Source organism: Sinocyclocheilus grahami, unplaced genomic scaffold, assembly GCF_001515645.1.
Source record: "Sinocyclocheilus grahami isolate Dianchi unplaced genomic scaffold, SAMN03320097.WGS_v1.1 scaffold1250.1, whole genome shotgun sequence".
Classification (NCBI taxonomy): Eukaryota; Metazoa; Chordata; class Actinopteri; order Cypriniformes; family Cyprinidae; genus Sinocyclocheilus; species Sinocyclocheilus grahami.
In genome coordinates, this window is record NW_015506429.1 from 313709 (window position 1) to 331972 (window position 18264).

The following is an 18264-nucleotide window of genomic DNA, read 5'->3' on the forward strand; positions in this document are numbered from 1 at the left end:
GAGTTTGACAATGAACACATTGCAACCATGCTTGGGACGGCCCACATAAACCAGCAAAAATGCTTTACATGTCTTGAAATAATAATTTCTAAACATTAAACATTGACTGTCAGTCTTTATTCACTTGTTTCTCATTAAAGTAAACAGTGTGAATTACATCGCTAATGTCATAGAATAGCAGACTGTAACGCAGTGTTACGACATCCCCATCTGCGCAACTGGAGTTTAAAACTGGTTAGTGTCTTCTGCTAGTAATCAAAGCATTAAACAACTATCTGAACTGATAAATAACAGATTGGAGATTTAAAATAATAGCAGATTTGTCTCATTTTAAGTGAATAATAAAAACGGAGATAAATTTACTTAAGCCAGAATTTAAATGTTACTATGGTAAAATAAATATTCAAACCACGTGTTACAACTAACACCCCGTTACTTTGTGCATCACACTCATCGCAAGTTTATTGTTAAATGCCCTTACATATCTCTGTCACCATTATAAGTGTTTGATCACCACATTTGAGTGATCATTGCAAAAAATGTTTATGTATATATATTCTGTTTATGTATAAACTGTATTCTGTATATATAGTACCAGTCAAATGTTTGGACGCACAAATGGGAAAGTGTCCAAAGTTTTGACTGGTACTGTACTATAATATACACAAAGAATATCGGCCGATATATCGGTATCTGCCTTTTTTTTTTTTTTTTTTAACTACCTAATATCGGTATCGGCTCCAAAAAACCCATATCGGTCGGGCTCTAGTGGACATGTTCTGTGAAGACCAGAGAGCTTAAAAAGGTCTCCTAAGCAATCTCAGTCTGGTCTTTGTCTTCTAGGTGGGGGAAGTCAATCCAAAAAGATTGTGATTACTATCACTGGTTTACATGTGATGGTCATGCTGTGCATCTCTGACCGTTAATCTTGATTACTCGCCCCAAAATTGACAATCTCCTTGGAATTGTCAATAAGTGTTCTTTTGTTTAAATGCTGTGAGCTACTCAAAGCTGCTAGTTCAGGCTTGTGGCGCCAGGACCTGATTTACGAACGTCTTGGGTCTTTCTGTGGAATTCGGCTCCTCGTGTTTCAACCATGTGCTTGATTGAATCTTAAATTGTCTGATTCAGTCTGATCCCCTACAATGCTCTGGTGTGTTTCTCTCAGGCCTGAAGCAGGCTGTGGAGACGGTGAACGACTACAACCCTCTGATGAAGGACTTTCCCCTCAACGATCTCCTGTCGGCCACTGAGCTCGACAAGATCCGTCAGGCGCTGATGGCCATCTTCAATCACCTGCGCAAGATCCGGAACACCAAGTACCCCATCCAGCGTGCGCTGCGTCTGGTGGAGGCCATCTCCAGAGACCTGAGCTCTCAGCTGCTCAAAGTGCTGGGCACTCGCAAGCTCATGCACGTGGCGTACGAGGAGTTTGAGAAGGAACGGCATAAGACCTGTATGTACTAATCAGAACACGGATTTCAGTGCCACTTAAATTCCTAGGAATGTTAAATCCACACATTTAAAACGTCAAGGTTTCAACTGCATCTGTCTAGAAAAAAAAGCAGAGATTGATTTTATTAGGCATTTTCAAGGCTTTCTTTTACTCATTAAAAAAGAACTTGAATAATATTTATTAGGGATGTAATGATATTATTGTGGTCACATGACGATATGAAACGATAGGTCTTCCGGGCAAAAAGTGTAGTTTTAAAAATATATTTAAACTTCTTGTTCTAACATAAGAGGTCTTTAAAGTTGTGTTTTGGGTCATTATGCTTTGGCACAGTATCTGTCAAACGAACTAAAACCGAAAGCACAATATGCTCAATCCCTTCATCAAGTCTGTTTCAAAGTGAAGCACACACTTGGTTCAGACGATCAGCTCGTGATCCGGTGTTTTCCGCGTCTCAGAACGACTCGTTCACACTGAATGAATGCAGTCCACTCCTTTATTTCATGTGCTGGGAGTTTAGTGTGCGTTTGGGAACACAACAGCCACCAGTTATGCTTTATTTTTGCAGCAGATGATTAAAGCGTTTCACTAGATTTGTAGTGAGATGTGTTTTTGTAAGCATGTTTTCACTGAAGCTGGAGCTTTGCTTCAAAATAAAAGCTCTTAGTTAAGAAACATGGGTTGGAGCTCTTAATTTTGAGCTCTCAAAGTGCATTAGATAGAAGAATTTAACTTTAAAATGTACAAAATTCAAATTTTTTTTCCAAATCTTCGTTTGTCTTTTTTCTTCTTTTTTTTTTTTTTTTTTTTTAAATATCGCAATAAATACCGTATTGTGGACTTGATATCGCGATTTTTTTTTCTTTTTTCAATCATTTCTACACAGGAGAGACTTAATGTTGTTTCAAAACAAAGGGAAATATATATCGGTATCGGCTATTGGCCAAAATTAGTTGAAAAATGACGGATATTGCGAAAAATGTAATATTCATCTCTAAAAACAATTTTTTCTTTTTAAAGTATCGTTTTAGGCACCAGTAGCGTTTTAAAAGTATCGATTTGTATCCGGTATCATAAAAATCCAAAGATACCCAGCCCTACTCTCCTCCCGCAGCGATGCTCTGCAGCTCACGCCTCACGCTCTCCTTCCTCCGCAGGTGATGGTGGCGTGTTTCGAGGTCTTCCAGACGTGGGAGGACGAGTACGAGAAGCTGCAGGTGCTTCTGAGGGACATTGTGAAGAGGAAGAGGGAGGAGAACCTGAAGATGGTGTGGCGTCTCAGTCCGGCCCACCGCAAGCTCCAGGCCCGCTTGGACCACATGCGGCGCTTCAGACGGCAACACGAGCAGCTGAGAGCCGTCATCGTTCGTGTGCTCAGACCTCAGGTATGACTCTGACGGATTCTGGATGTGATTATTCTGATGCTGTGAAGTTCTGATCTCTCGTTCTGTTGACCAGTCAAAGATTAAGTGTTTCCCGACAAGCCTCAGATTGACAACAGACCGGACTGACATGACATGGTCTATCATGACATTTCAGTTCATATTAATGTGACCCTGGACCACAAAACCAATCATAAGGGTACATTTTTTTGAAACTGAGGTTACAGATGTTCTTACAACATAACGACATGTTGTCTTTGCGCTTTATTATTACGACTTACGAGGCACAGAATTTAAATTTCAAACCATAGATGAGTGTATCTTGAAACATATTTGTGAAAATTGTATTTCATGTGTTTTTTTTGTCATTCGTACTTGTTAAATATAATCAGATTCCAATTGTACATGCACAAAAATCAGCTTGAGTTGTCAAGAGTGTAGAAGGCTGGATATATATGTAAGGGATAATGTACATCCAGCTAAATATCTAATCAGAAATATCTAAAGAAAGAGAGAGCGAGTCCGCTATACCAGGATGATATAATTTCATAATTAGGTTGGCTTGAGATCTGCTACTTAAGCTTTTTGTTATTATTCAGCTTAGACAAAATTTCGGAACGCTACTCCTCCTAGAGCATTATTATTATTATTATTATTATTAACAACATGCTAGCGACATGCTAGCCACTTGTTAATCATGCTTAGCAATATGCTAGTAACAGGCTAATCATGCTAGAAACAGGTTATCAACATTTATCTAATCTTTCTAAATTTTCAAACTTCAGACTGCTTTAAACTTTCAAGCTAGGCTTTCTCAAGCCAACCTAAAGTTTGTCTTGACAAACTTTTTTTGTCTAGTTGTACACACAATATTGAATTGAGTTCTAATATTTTATTATTAGCCAACCAAACATAAAGCTTCCAAGTGGATAGCGCCGACTGCAGTTACCTGGATGAGCCTGTGATATTTACCCTGTTGTTGTTCTCAACAATAACAACTTGCAATGTGGTGACTGACCAATCAGATTAGAGTATTCCACAGAGCTGTGTAAAGCAAAAGCTAATAAAGTGTTTGCCTCTCTCCAGGTGTCCGCCGTGTCCCAGCATGCTCAGGGAAAGACGGCCGAGCCCGACGATATGAAGGTGGCCGAGGTGCTCTTCGATGCCGCAGATGTCAACGCCATCGAGGAAGTCAATTTGGCCTACGAAAATGTGAAGGAAGTGGACGGACTGGACGTCTCGAATTCTTTATTAAAGCAATAAGCCCCGTGAAGTCGTGGTTTACAGTGAAACCACGGCTTCACGGGGCTTATTGCTTTTATAAAATGGTTATTCCATATACGTAGTAAGGTTTCACAAAATAAAACCGAGCAAATAAAGTGTAATGATATTAATAAACACAGTATTCTTCCACCAAACAATGTAGCTCCTCAGAAACAGTTGTGGTTGCTACAAAGTGGTTGCCGAGCAACACACAAACGTAAACAAAGGTGTGTGTTACTTTGTAGAGTCATTTACAACAGCTTCGAACGCGGCTCAGCCAATCAGAGTCAAGCACCGGAACTATCCGCTTTATAATATTAGGGCTCTATGATTTCTGCGATGCGAAAACATGGACTGAATCGTGGAATCCAATCATAAAAACAGAATTTACAGTTATATCACAGAATTTGTCAAAGTTTGGATGAATTAATCAAAAGTATGTAATTACACTTCAATTAAATCATGATATGAACTAGTATCTGTAAAAATTACAGCATGTCTGTGTGTGAATGAATGGCGCAGACGCGCGGTTTTGTTTACTACACACGCACTATGACACTCGCTGTGATTTCAGCGTCTGTCGTCTCACTAAATGAGGTCATAAATACATGAACAACATCTCCAGAACTGCTCTGAGAGGCACTTCATGAGTATTTGACCGTTTCATCTGAGTAAAACTATCCTCATATCATACACACACACAGAAATGTAAAAGTATGCAACCCGTTAAAATAAAAGTTTGGTTTAACTTGAAAACATCGTGGCAGAAATATATTACTATAATTCAGTAGAATGCAAGTAATAGTGCTACTACTGTTGAGAAATTAATAAAACTTAATTTAAGGAATCACACGATTTCTTCCATGTTTTAATTTGACTATAAAATCCCATTTATTGGCCAAAAAATCATTCATTTGTTAACCAGAAAAATGTAAATATACAGCACAGAATTTCATAAGGCTATTGCAAGACTAAATAAAAAATGTTTTTATGCATTCAAATAATTAGACGTGCTAAAGCAGAATTTGGTAACGACCGTAAGGTGTGAAAAAATAAAACATTTCGTAGAGCCCTAAACGTGTACTTTTTGTTAAGCTTTTAATAAACTGATGTTCATTTATTAATTAAAATCATGAAACGTATATTAGGGTCCTATATTACTTGCATTATTGAACAATAGTCATCAAAACGGTGGGAGTTTGCTTGTTACTTACTAAAAGAAATTGACCAAGCTTTGGATAGACAGATTTTCACGAGTAGGGCTGCATGATAATGGTTAAACGGTTAATCATGATTATTGTCATGCTCATTTTTGTGCATTTCTTCAGAATTTTTTATGCTTATTTGATTCACCAGCTTGCAGTGTTTTTGCCGTAACTTAAATCAGTTTGCAGTGGCTGGGAGCAGAACGCTTACCAGTAACTGATAATGACAGAAGCTAGTGATAAAAGCTTAATTGGAACTAATAATCGGTGTCAGCCCATCGAAATGGTTAAGAAACATAAATTCAGTGGTGTGTGTCCATGATTCGGTTGGTAGTGTAGCTGTGTAGTGTTTACAGTCCGGATGAAAAGAGATGTGAATGTCATGTTGGTTTGTGTGTGTTCCGCTCTTAGGTGGATGATCTTCTTCTGCTCGAGGAGAAGATTGATCTGGAGGTGCGCTCGCTGGAAACCTGCATGTACGAGAATAAGATGTTCACGGAGATCCTCAACCGCATCCAGAAGGCTGTGGACGACCTGAACCTGCACTCGTACTCCAACCTGCCCATCTGGGTCAATAAACTGGACATCGAGGTGAGTCCAGCTGGACAGAAGCGCAGAGTCTGTCCGGAGAGAGTGGTGTTTGATCAGATGTGATCGTGTTTCCTCCGTAGATCGAGCGCATCCTCGGGGTGCGTCTGCAGGCGGGTCTCAAAACCTGGACGCAGGTTCTCATGGGACAGATGGAGGACAAGGCTGATGTGGACATGGACACCGAGGCTCCTCAAGTCAGTCACAAGCCCGGCGGAGATCCCAAGATTAAGGCAAGACGTCGTCCTGTAGTTCTGAGCCTGTGTGCATTGAGGATTCGTAACTTCACACTGAAATGTTTTCTTCGTCCAAACAGAATGTCATCCATGAATTGAGGATCACGAACCAGGTGATCTATCTGAACCCGCCGATCGAAGACTGCCGCTACAGGCTTTACCAGGAGATGTTTGCTTGGAAGATGGTCATTCTGTCTCTACCCAGAATCCAGAGTCAGAGATATCAGGTCTGTGTGTTTGTTTGTTTGCTCTGCATTCGTCTTCAGTTTTCAGCTCCTTTTAAAGGGACAGTTCACCCAATAATGATCATTCTGCTGTTCCAAACCTGTATGGTAAGCTTGTTAGTAACCAATAGAGCTGGGTATCCCCCCCAACCCCGCCCCACCCGCTGATTTCTCGATTGTAATTGATTCTTTTTACAGAATGATATTGATTCTTAAATACCAAGAATTGATTAGTCTAACCGGTTTACAGTTAATGAACGGAACATTGTAGCGCACCCCCCATCCAATAAATCGCAATAAGCTTTGTTACTGTTGATATGAAACAAAGTCTCAGAGTCTTACAATTTTATTTAATTTCAAACAATAAATGCTGTTTTGCCGCTGTTTAATGTGGAGTGACAGATCGCTGTAGCGCCTCAGTCCAGAAGCGGCAGATCCGGTCAGCTCCTCTGCTTTAATACAAGTTACAGCACAAAATAAACATGAATAAACATCTGAAGGTAAACTAAAATAAAGTGTACAATTTACTTAAATCTGTATCCCGTCAAATGTAATCGCTCAGTGTTTCAACCACGGAAAGATGTCAATATAACGGCTTGTAAACAATATGTAGCGTAATATCACATTTACGTGACCATAAACTCGTTAGTCGGGTATAGAGGCAACTACCAGCAACTGTTTGGTTATTAACATTCTTTAAAATATCTTCTGTTGTGTTGCACAGAAGAAAGAACCTCACACAGGTTTAACGTTCGCTCTTCACGCAGGTCGGCGTTCACTACGAGTTATCAGAAGAGGAGAAGTTCTACAGGAACGCTCTGACCAGGATGCCTGACGGTCCAGCAGTACGTGTCTGGAGATGAACGCTGTTTTCAGGTCTTTTTCAGCCTCTTTCAGAGTCTGTTTGCTTGTTGTCGCTGCAGGGCAGTCTGCGTCCAGAGGAGGCGCTGCAGTCGCTCACCATCTACGAGGGCAAGTTCGGGCGTCTGAAGGACGACAGAGAGAAGTGTGCGAAGGCCAAAGAGGCGCTGGAGCTGACGGACACGGGTCTGCTGAGCAGCAGCGAGGAGAGAGTGCAGGTGCGCCACGACTTCACAAGCATCTCTGTTATGGACCTGTTGATTTCAAAAGCGTTTGTTGCATTTTATCAAGCAGAATGAATGTTTTAAAGAGACACAAACCAACTAACAATCACAGAATTCATCATAATCTATTAATGTTTGAGCACATCTGATCTCTTCTGGAAGCTGGTTCCAGCTGCGGGCGGCATAATAACTAAAAGCACATTCCCCTTGTTTTGTGTGAACCCTTGGTATTTCTAACTGACTCGATCCTAATGATCTGAGTGGTCTGATAGGTTTATATTCAGTGAACATATCTGCAGTGTATTTAGGTCCTAGGCCATTGAGTGATTTGTAAACCAGTAAAAGTACTTTAAAATCAATCCTAAATATAACTGGAAGCCAGTGTAAGGAGCTGAGGACTGGTGTGATATGCTCAGATTTTCTGGTTCTAGTCAGAATCCTGGCAGCAGCGTTCTGGATGAGCACCTTAAGCTGGTTGTTTTCTGAAATGTTGTTTAAATATGCAAATGATGCATTAATCTAATTAAATATACACTAATATGCAGAAATCTGAACGTTGGATTAAGCCAGGTTAAAAATTGTTGAATTTTGTTGAATTAGAGCTAAAGGTTTTTCCAAAGGGCGTTTTGGATTTCTTTTTATCGCTACAAAAATCTGAAAATCTGTCAACAGACACAAAACAAATATAATTTTTACCATGTTTTTAGGAATGAAATGTTGTATAAATCCGTGTGAATGACATCTGAATAAACCTTCAGAATATAGAGATGAGTAAAACTGTAAAAAAAAATTGGTGAATGTAAGAGGAAAAACTCTGTAAAGATATGGATTGACATTGAAATCTACAAGCGCAAATATATGAAGTGCAATTAAATAAACTCTTTTCTCTTCACTTGTCTGAATGAAGACACAATATGAAAGCAAAACAGACACACACTGGATTCATTTAGCTCTAGAGTATTTTTGCTTTCAGTTTTCTCACACATCATTTAGAGATCAAACTGTATGTTGAAGATTCTGCTCTTGTTAACGCGTGTCGTGTCCGTGTTGTTCGTCAGGTGGCTCTGGAGGAGCTGCAGGATCTGAAGGGTGTTTGGTCGGAGCTGTCGAAGGTCTGGGAGCAGATCGATCAGATGAAGGAGCAGCCGTGGGTCTCTGTGCAGCCGCGGAAGGTGAGCGACACACCTGCCGTCTCGTGTGACTCGTACCCGAGCCTGGCTTTCACTGAGTCTGTGTTCTTCTTCTGTACAGCTGCGCCAGAGTCTGGACGCTCTCCTCAACCAGCTGAAGAACTTCCCCGCCCGTCTGCGGCAGTACGCCTCCTACGAGTACGTGCAGAGACTGCTCAAGGGGTACATGAAGGTGAGCCGGTCCTGCGTTACCAGCGGAGGATGCTGGGATAGAGCCGCTGAAACGCCTAAACCGTTCCCTGTGTCCTCTTCAGGTGAACATGCTGGTGATCGAGCTGAAGTCGGAGGCGCTGAAGGACCGGCACTGGAAGCAGCTGATGAAGCGTCTGCATGTGAACTGGGTTCTGTCCGAGCTGAGTCTGGGTCAGATCTGGGACGTGGACCTGCAGAAGAACGAGATGGTGGTGAAGGACGTGCTGCTGGTGGCGCAGGGAGAGATGGCTCTCGAGGAGTTCCTCAAGCAGGTCCGCCTCCGCCACACACCTGTCACAGATCTAATATAAACACCCCAGCTGTTTACCTTCACAGACGTGTGTGATGTGTGCGCTCAGAAAACCCGTATATCAGAAGTTTAAACTAACATGGTTTAAAACGCATGATTTTAGCATGATGATCAAAACCAAACAGATGTTTTTTGCAGAATATTTGAGATATGAGCTGTAAAGGCACAGCTTTTGTGGAGCAGCAGCTCATTTGCATTTAAAGAGACATGCACAAAAACAGCGCGTTTCTGCTTCCACTCAAAATAGGCATTTTCAAAATGATATAATGAATGATCTGTGGTGTATTTTGAGCTGAAACTTCACCGACACATTCTGGGGACACCTGAGACTTATATTACATATTGTAAAAGGGAATCTTTAAAGATATGTGTTCACAGTTTCCTCTTCACTGCAGATTCGTGAAGTTTGGAACTCGTATGAGCTCGACCTCGTCAACTATCAGAACAAGTGCCGCCTGATTCGTGGATGGGACGATCTGTTCAACAAAGTCAAGGAGCACATCAACAGCGTGTCTGCCATGAAGCTCTCGCCCTACTACAAGGTACACGCAGAACGAGAGAAACCGTATGTTAGAGAGAAACGATGCGTCACAGCAGTTCCTCCGTCACACGTCTCTGTTCTCGGCAGGTGTTCGAGGAGGACGCTCTGAGCTGGGAGGACAAACTCAACCGCATCATGGCTCTGTTTGATGTCTGGATCGACGTGCAGCGCCGCTGGGTTTACCTGGAAGGCATTTTCACAGGAAGTGCAGACATCAAACACCTGCTTCCTGTGGAGACGCAGCGCTTCCAGAGGTCAGCGGCTGACTCAGTTACATCAGTGTGCTGAAGAGCGCAGGCTTTAGGCTTTAACATGTGACTCGTTTGATTTCACAGCATCAGCACAGAGTTTCTGGCCCTGATGAAGAAGGTGACCAAGTCTCCTCTGGTCATGGACGTCCTGAACATTCAGGGGGTTCAGAGGTCGCTGGAGAGACTCGCTGACCTGCTGGGAAAGATCCAGAAAGCACTGGGAGAATATCTGGAGAGAGAGCGCTCGTCTTTCCCCAGGTCAGACATTTGGGCTTTACAGTATCAGCCGTCCAGTGTCCATTAAAACATGAGAGCCGATGGGAATGTAAGGCTGGCTAGTTTTAGTCGTGTTTAGATCTCTCTTAGACTTTTATATGATGTTGTTAACCATTCATTTAGTGACAAAGAAACTGCTTTCAAAATTGTGCATATTAATAGTTTTTGAAAAATTTGCAGTGCTGTAATAAAAATGACGTGTTGATTGTGTTAAGTTGGTCAAATAACTGCAGGCCACGCTTCAGTATCCGCACTGTGACGGTTGTCTAAATACTGAAGACTTACAGAGTTGTTTCTGATTCCCGCAGGTTCTACTTTGTTGGTGATGAAGATCTGCTGGAGATCATCGGCAACAGTAAGAATGTGGCCAAACTGCAGAAACACTTCAAGAAAATGTTCGCTGGAGTTTCGAGCATCCTGCTGAACGAGGACAACACTGAGGTGCTGGGCATCTCGTCCCGAGAGGGAGAGGAGGTACGGCTCGACCCGAGAGAGACTGGGACCTCCGTTATGTGCTTGTTTCAGTCAATGATGCAAACTCAGTTTCAGCTGTAAAGCAGCTCTGCAGAAGACATTAGTGTCATTATTCAGATCGATTCAGTTGGGTTTGATCTCGTCTGATAGCGTCAGTGCAGTTAAATCAGTAATATGAGTGATGTCTTCATGTGGGAAACCTCTGGAATGTGCTGTTGTTTTCAGGTGCTCTATAAGACGCCGGTGTCCATCACGGAGCATCCGAAGATCAACGAGTGGCTGACGCTGGTGGAGCGTGAGATGCGGGTGACGCTGGCTAAGCTGCTGGCTGAGTCCGTCACGGAGGTGGGCGCCTTCAACAAGAGCACGGGCATCGACCTGAGCACCTACATCAACTGGATCGACCGATACCAGGTGACCCGTCCTCTGAGACTAACCCAGTGTCTGTACATGTCTTCATGAGTGCTTAACCTCCGTCTCCGCTGCGTCCAGGCCCAGCTGGTGGTTCTGTCCACTCAGATCGACTGGTCTGAGAACGTGGAGAGCGCTCTGACCACCATCGGTGGCGGGGAAGACATGGGTCCGATGCAGGCCGTGCTGGCCAACGTGAAGGCGACGCTCAACCTGCTGGCCGACACGGTTCTGATGGAGCAGCCGCCGCTGCGCAGGAAGAAGCTGGAGCACCTGGTGAGGAGTCAGACGCTCGTGTGGATGTGTGCGTGTGCTGAGAAACTGTGAAACTGGAGATTAATCATGGTGCAAAAAACAGTCATGCCTTTCTTATAGTTTCTGTCCATTACATTTGTTTTCAGGACAGATTATTGACTCGTATGCGAGTGCTCTAACACAACGCAACAAGCAAAAACAGCAACGCCAGGCTTTCTGTGGGTCTTAAAAATGTCTTCGATCAGAGCAGAAAGTCTTAAAATCAAAAGTCATGGCATTAAATGTTGCATTCACTACAAAAGAATAATATCTTCCTCTGCATTTGTGTCTTGTTTTCCAGTACAAATATCTAAACATCCTTAAATCAAGATGCATTAACTGGAGACGCAAATTGAACAAAGTCTTGTTTTCTGAAAAATTTAACAAAATCAAGTTTCTGCTTAAAACAAACAAATATCTGCCAATCTGGTCAGAAAAATAAACTTGTTTTCCTTTTAAATTAATTGGGTTCTCGGAGTTCACCCTAGACATTTTCATTTAGAGAAAATATTGATGTACAGTGTTCCCTTCAATTCATTCCTTAAATTGGTCTTTACTTGGTTATATTGCAGATTTTTTGCACAGACCCTTTTAAGACCATCAAAGATGTCCTTCTGATGCACACATACACACACAGATGCAGATATTTACTTAGAGTTCGAGTTTGTTCAGCATCAGAATGGCGAGTTGAATCGTGAGTCCTGTCTGATCATCTGGAGCTGCAGACGTGTTTGTGAGTCGTGGGTTTTTCATTCGTAGATCACGGAGTTGGTGCACCAGAGAGACGTGACCAGAACTCTGATCAAGAACAAGATCGACAACCCTAAATCCTTCGAGTGGCTCAGCCAGATGCGCTTCTACTTCACTGTCTGATCATCTGGAGCTGCAGACGTGTTCGTGACTCGTGTGTTTCATTCGTAGATCACGGAGTTGGTGCACCAGAGAGACGTGACCAGAACTCTGATCAAGAACAAGATCGACAACCCTAAATCCTTCGAGTGGCTCAGCCAGATGCGCTTCTACTTCGACCCCAAGCAGACCGACGTCCTGCAGCAGCTCTCCATTCAGATGGCCAACGCTAAGTTCAACTACGGCTTCGAGTACCTGGGTGTGCAGGAGAAGCTGGTGCAGACGCCGCTGACCGACCGCTGCTACCTGACCATGACGCAGGCGCTGGAGGCCCGTCTGGGAGGATCGCCCTTCGGTCAGTCTCACCTTTCCTGCTGGACAGGGTTCCACCGGGCCCTTAAAGTCTTGCATTTAGTTGTATCAGATTTAAGGCCATAAAGAGTCTTGCATTGTGTAAGAAAGTCTTAATTATGATTTCAAGAGGTATTAAATTTGTGGACGGAAAGACCAAAATTGCGATATGGCTTAATGTGACGATTAAACTTCAAAAGGCTATGAAGTCAGCTGCTGTGCTGCTTTGTGTACTGCCGTTACCGGGGAAACGGTTATATTTTATATTCCATAATTGATAATTCCATCTTTATTTGACCCTCTAACTATAGCACTCTCTATTCTTTATTAAAAAAAAAACAAAAAAAAAAACACTTGCCTCTTTTAGACTTGCACTCTATTCATTTACTAACTGCTTGTTTTCTTAAAAAAAAAAAAAAATCTAACACTATTCTCTATTCTTTTTGTGTTCTATTTGTTTTCTTTTTATTTATTATACAATTAACAAAAAGCAAAAATAGGCCTCTAACACTAACTTGCTCTATTCTTTTTATATTCTATCGGTTTTCTTTTTATTATATAATTAATAAAAATCTTAAGTGTGCTGCGTTAGGCTGACTGAAACTTGTTATAGCACTTGCATATCGTTGCTCTTTTGTTGATTCGGATTGCTTCCCTTGTCCTCATTTGTAAGTGCTTTGGATAAAAGCATCTGCTAAATGACTAAATGTAAATATTTCTGCTGTTCTGAAAGCGCCTCCTGCTGGCAGAGAATGAATGTGCATTTTCAGTAAGCCTGTTGTTTTTGTTCAGACCAATGCGAAAATCAACCCTGCAAACACGCAGAGCTGTAAATGTGAACTGGTGGATCAATAAGAAGATAATGCATTATACAAATCTAAACCGTGAAATGCATTTGTTATTTAATTAATATAATGATTGATTGATAATTGTTTAAATTGATATTATAATACTTCTGACTCATCCATTTTCTTACAAATAGTTTAAAGGCTGAAATGTGAAGTGTATCATTTTATAAAACCTTTTGTTTTGGGGAAAACATGTCTTAACTGTAAATCATGCTTTTTACAGTCATTTTACAGTTTTAATACGAGACCCTGGAGCACAAAACCAGTCATAAGGGTCAATATGTTAAATTGGGATTTATACATCTTTCCATTGATGTATGGTTTGTTAGGATCGGACAATATTTCAAAATCTGGAATCTGAGGGAGCAAAAAAAAATCTAAATATTGAGAAAATCATCTTTAAAGTTGTTCAAATGAAGTTCTTAGCAATGCATATTACTAATCAAACATTAAGTTCTGATATATTTACGGTAGGACATTTACTAAATATCTTCATGGAACATGATCTTTACTTAATATCCTAATGATTTTTGGCATAAAATCAAAATGGATAATTGTGACCCATACAATGTATTGTTGGCTATTGCTACAAATATCCCCCAGCGACTTAACACTGCTTCTGTGCTCCGGAGTCACAGATGTTGTTATAGACATTGCCGTACCCCGCTCATATGGTATTAATTTTATTTGCGCAGGTCTTGAGTCTTAAATTTGAGCTTTAAAATCCTCATCGAGCTCATAGATGCACACACGTGAGCTGAATGCATGCAGTGATGATGACGTTCTTGTTCTGTAGGTCCTGCTGGAACGGGGAAGACCGAGTCTGTCAAAGCTCTGGGTCACCAGCTGGGCCGCTTCGTCCTAGTCTTCAACTGCGACGAGACCTTTGACTTCCAGGTGCGACTGGTGTCACGGGATTGGTGTCGGGGGTCAATAACCGGTGTTTAATCACAGGGGTTTGACGGTGTCTTGTGTTTCAGGCGATGGGCCGCATCTTTGTGGGTCTGTGTCAGGTGGGAGCCTGGGGCTGCTTCGACGAGTTCAACCGTCTGGAGGAGCGCATGCTGTCTGCCGTGTCTCAGCAGGTCCAGTACATCCAGGTGGCGCTGAGAGAACACAGCAACCCCAACCGAGACTGCAGTACGTGCACGCTATTAGGGCTGGGAAAATAAGTTGATGCATTGCGAATCGAGAAACGATTCAATGAGATTTTCCGAATTCATCGCGATTCTTTCTCGAGTCGCTTCTGAGCTTAGTTGTGAACAGCAGATGGCGCTGCATGTTTCAGAAACAGCCAAATCCTTGCACACACTTGAACCTAAAATTTCTGAAAGGTTGAAGTGAATCACAAGGGTGTTATGATGCATTAATCTGGCGTCATAAAAGCATTCTGAGCCGAGGTGGAATTACAGACTCAGCCGAACGCACAAGTGCTCTTCAGCTCTTCTTCATGAGTGTTTGAGTGTGCGGATAAAAACTAGAGAAGAGCGCCATCTGCTGTTAAAATAAGCTCAGAATCCATTCCAGAGAGAGTCGTGATGCATTCGGAAGGTCTCCGATCGATTTATCATTGTAGCCCTTCATGATATAGATCAGAACATCATCATCGACTCTGAACTGAAACGGATGATGAGCAGTGTGGCTTTGCTCTTCTGTGTTCAGGTGTGCCCGTCACCACAGAGCTGCTGAACAAACAGGTGAAGGTGAGTGCTGAGATGGCCATCTTCATCACCATGAACCCTGGTTACGCCGGACGCTCCAACCTGCCCGATAACCTCAAGAAGCTCTTCAGGAGTCTGGCCATGACCAAACCGGACCGGCAGCTGATCGCTCAGGTCATGCTGTACTCTCAGGGCTTCCGCACCGCTGAGATCCTCGCCAAGAAGATCGTCCCGTTCTTCAAGTGCGTCTCCGTCTGCTTCAGCTGTTGTTGTGCATGTGTGAAGTGGTAACGTAACCCTGCTTTGGTCTGTGGTTGCAGGTTGTGTGACGAGCAGCTGTCGTCTCAGTCTCACTATGACTTCGGTCTGCGAGCGCTCAAGAGCGTGCTGATCAGCGCCGGGAACGTCAAGAGAGAACGCATCCAGAAGATCAAGAGAGAGAAGCGTGAGCGCGGCGAGGACGTGGATGAGAACGAGATCGCAGAGAACCTTCCGGAGCAGGAGGTGAGATGAGCGAACAGAAGCAGACCGAGCCTGAAACCCAAGGCTGTTGTACTGCTGTAATGTGACGCGTTTCCAAATCAAGAGCATGAGAGCTGATCGGTTAAACGTGTCTCTATATTACAGGAGATCCTGAAAGAATAAAAGGGCTTCAAGTCATTTATTTCTATTGCTCTTTTCACAAAACACTTCGTTTCAAAACATTCTTATGTAAAATCATGTTAATGTTCATAATATCTTCATGCCTTATAGTTGAATGTAGCAGTTTAGAGCTGAACAATAATATACATTTTGAAACGATACAAATAATCAAGCCGTTGAGATTTGTTATATAGTTTTAATTGCTTTACATGAATATACTGTATGTATGTGGATGGAAGCAGGACACATATCCAACTTTTTATTTATTTATTTTTTCTCAATGATCAAGTTAAGTTTGGTGACAAATTCAGGCTTCGGTAGAGATGTTATTTCTTGGAATCTTATTATCATTTTGATGAAAGCTTACGAACTGATGCACTGGTAAGTCTTTCATGATTAGTCCAGGAACAGGAATGAAGGAAATGGAGTGCGGTTTGATGTCATGTTGAGTCACGTGAGTTTGAAGAGTGAACCCAGCGCTGGTTATTATTGTGGTGATCTCTGACCGCGCTTCATGCGCTCGATCCTCAGATTCTGATCCAGAGCGTGTGTGAGACCATGGTGCCGAAGCTGGTGGCCGAGGACATCCCGCTGCTCTTCAGCCTGCTCTCTGACGTGTTCCCCGGCGTCCAGTACATGCGCGGAGAGATGACGGCGCTGCGAGAGGAGCTGAGGAAGGTCTGCGCTGAGATGTACCTCACGTACGGAGACGGAGACGACGTGGGCAGCATGTGGGTGGAAAAGGTAAGATGCGCTTCATAGTACAGCACACGCACAGAGAGCCACGAGTCCTGACCCGTTCTCTGCTCTTCTCCTCAGGTGCTGCAGCTCTATCAGATCACGCAGATCAATCACGGGCTGATGATGGTCGGTCCATCGGGCAGCGGGAAGACCATGGCCTGGAGAGTCCTGCTCAAAGCCCTGGAGAGGCTGGAGGGCTTGGAGGGCATTGCTCACATCATCGACCCCAAAGCCATCAGCAAAGACCACCTGTACGGCACGCTGGACCCCAACACTCGCGAGTGGACAGACGGGCTCTTCACACACGTGCTCAGAAAGTGAGTCCTCATCTCATCACTGCTCTGATCGTCATTTTGGGTTTGTTCTGTCCTAACCCTAACCCATTCTGTCACCGATGGCGTTTCGGTTCCTCGCTTGCTTAGTTGAGGACACTTAATATCCAGCGATTTTGTTGACTTGATTGCACAGACGCTGTTTAAACTGAACTGAGCTGCATTTCCCAAAAGCATCGTAAACCTAAGTACATTGTAGACCCATTGCCTCCAATGAAGCTACGATTAACTTGGGCTTACGATGCTCTGAGCTGGACGATGACATCACTGAATTCAATGACGAACTGACTTTAGCTGAAAATTGAGTGTTTGCTATTGTCCTTTTGCATTATTACACACTATTTAATACTGTAAAGCTGCTTTGACACAATCTGTATTATTAAAAGCACTATATAAATAAAGGCGACTTGACTTTTCCTCATGTGCTGTGTTTGCGCTCTCGTTCAGGATCATCGATAACGTTCGCGGAGAGCTGCAGAAGCGGCAGTGGATCATCTTTGACGGTGACGTGGATCCGGAGTGGGTGGAGAATCTGAACTCTGTGCTGGACGACAACAAACTCCTGACCCTTCCCAACGGAGAGCGTCTCAGCCTGCCGCCCAACGTATGGAGCAGCTGATCTGACCATCGGCCTGTGTTCACAAAACATCTTCAGGATAAAAGTAGCTCACCGCCGATTTAGGAGAAACTCTTAAAAATAATGGGCGTGTCAGTCCTAAATGTAGGACTCCTAAATTTGAGCTCTAAGAGTGTTTCACAAAGCGTTTCAGCGCTAAAACTAGCTCCTAAATCTGTGAAACGTTAGGAGAAGTGAACCGGAGTCCTAAGCCACAAACTATCCTAAAATAGCTGCTGCCCGCAATCTGCCTCGGAACGTAAACGTTTTAGAAACGTTTGACGATAATGAGCTTTTAAAAAGGCATCACCTTTGGTTTTGGAGGTTATCACAACTCCATATTTTCCTTTGATTATATCCTTGTTTTCATTAAGCAGCTGGACAAGAAGTAACCGCTGTTCTTTTAGCGGTTTTACGTTTGCGTGTCTTACTATCAGCCATGATTATTCTACTCTGTTAATTAAAAGGCTGTTTATATGCATATTCACTAATTGTTTGAGAAGCACACGTGTAAGAGGCTGACACTTAGCTGAACATATACTCGTTTAATTAGTGACACTTAGCCTGCATCTTAATATCTTTATTTGAATGTGTCAATAAACATATTTTTATTTTTAAACCTTTATTTATTTGTTCTACAATATTTCCATGAATAAATCTCTGACAGACTATCAGCCAATCACTGTGTGCATAGTTAATAAGCATGCTGACATCACCCATAGCAACGAGCTCAGCCCCGGCCCCTTAATCTGAGATTAAGACTTCTCACTATTCCTTAGTACAAGTTTGTCTCCGCAGCTTTGTGAATAGGTTTCAAGAGAAAACTCTTAGCTGAAAACTTTTACC

The 18264-nt window shown here is 42.7% G+C and overlaps 1 protein-coding gene across 1 annotated transcript in view; it reads left to right on the forward strand.

Annotated features, from left to right (window-relative positions):
• Positions 1-18264, forward strand: part of dync1h1 (dynein, cytoplasmic 1, heavy chain 1) — a 61486-nt gene that overhangs the window by 13512 nt on the left and 29710 nt on the right. Inside the window, 23 exon segments of the mRNA XM_016254459.1 lie at positions 3925-4074; positions 5718-5897; positions 5978-6127; positions 6211-6357; positions 7122-7199; positions 7242-7433; positions 8498-8611; positions 8691-8801; positions 8884-9093; positions 9527-9673; positions 9760-9926; positions 10008-10181; positions 10508-10673; positions 10899-11087; positions 11166-11360; positions 12300-12582; positions 14223-14323; positions 14407-14566; positions 15089-15329; positions 15408-15591; positions 16261-16473; positions 16549-16787; positions 17250-17416. Coding sequence (XP_016109945.1) covers positions 3925-4074; positions 5718-5897; positions 5978-6127; positions 6211-6357; positions 7122-7199; positions 7242-7433; positions 8498-8611; positions 8691-8801; positions 8884-9093; positions 9527-9673; positions 9760-9926; positions 10008-10181; positions 10508-10673; positions 10899-11087; positions 11166-11360; positions 12300-12582; positions 14223-14323; positions 14407-14566; positions 15089-15329; positions 15408-15591; positions 16261-16473; positions 16549-16787; positions 17250-17416 — 3958 coding nt within the window.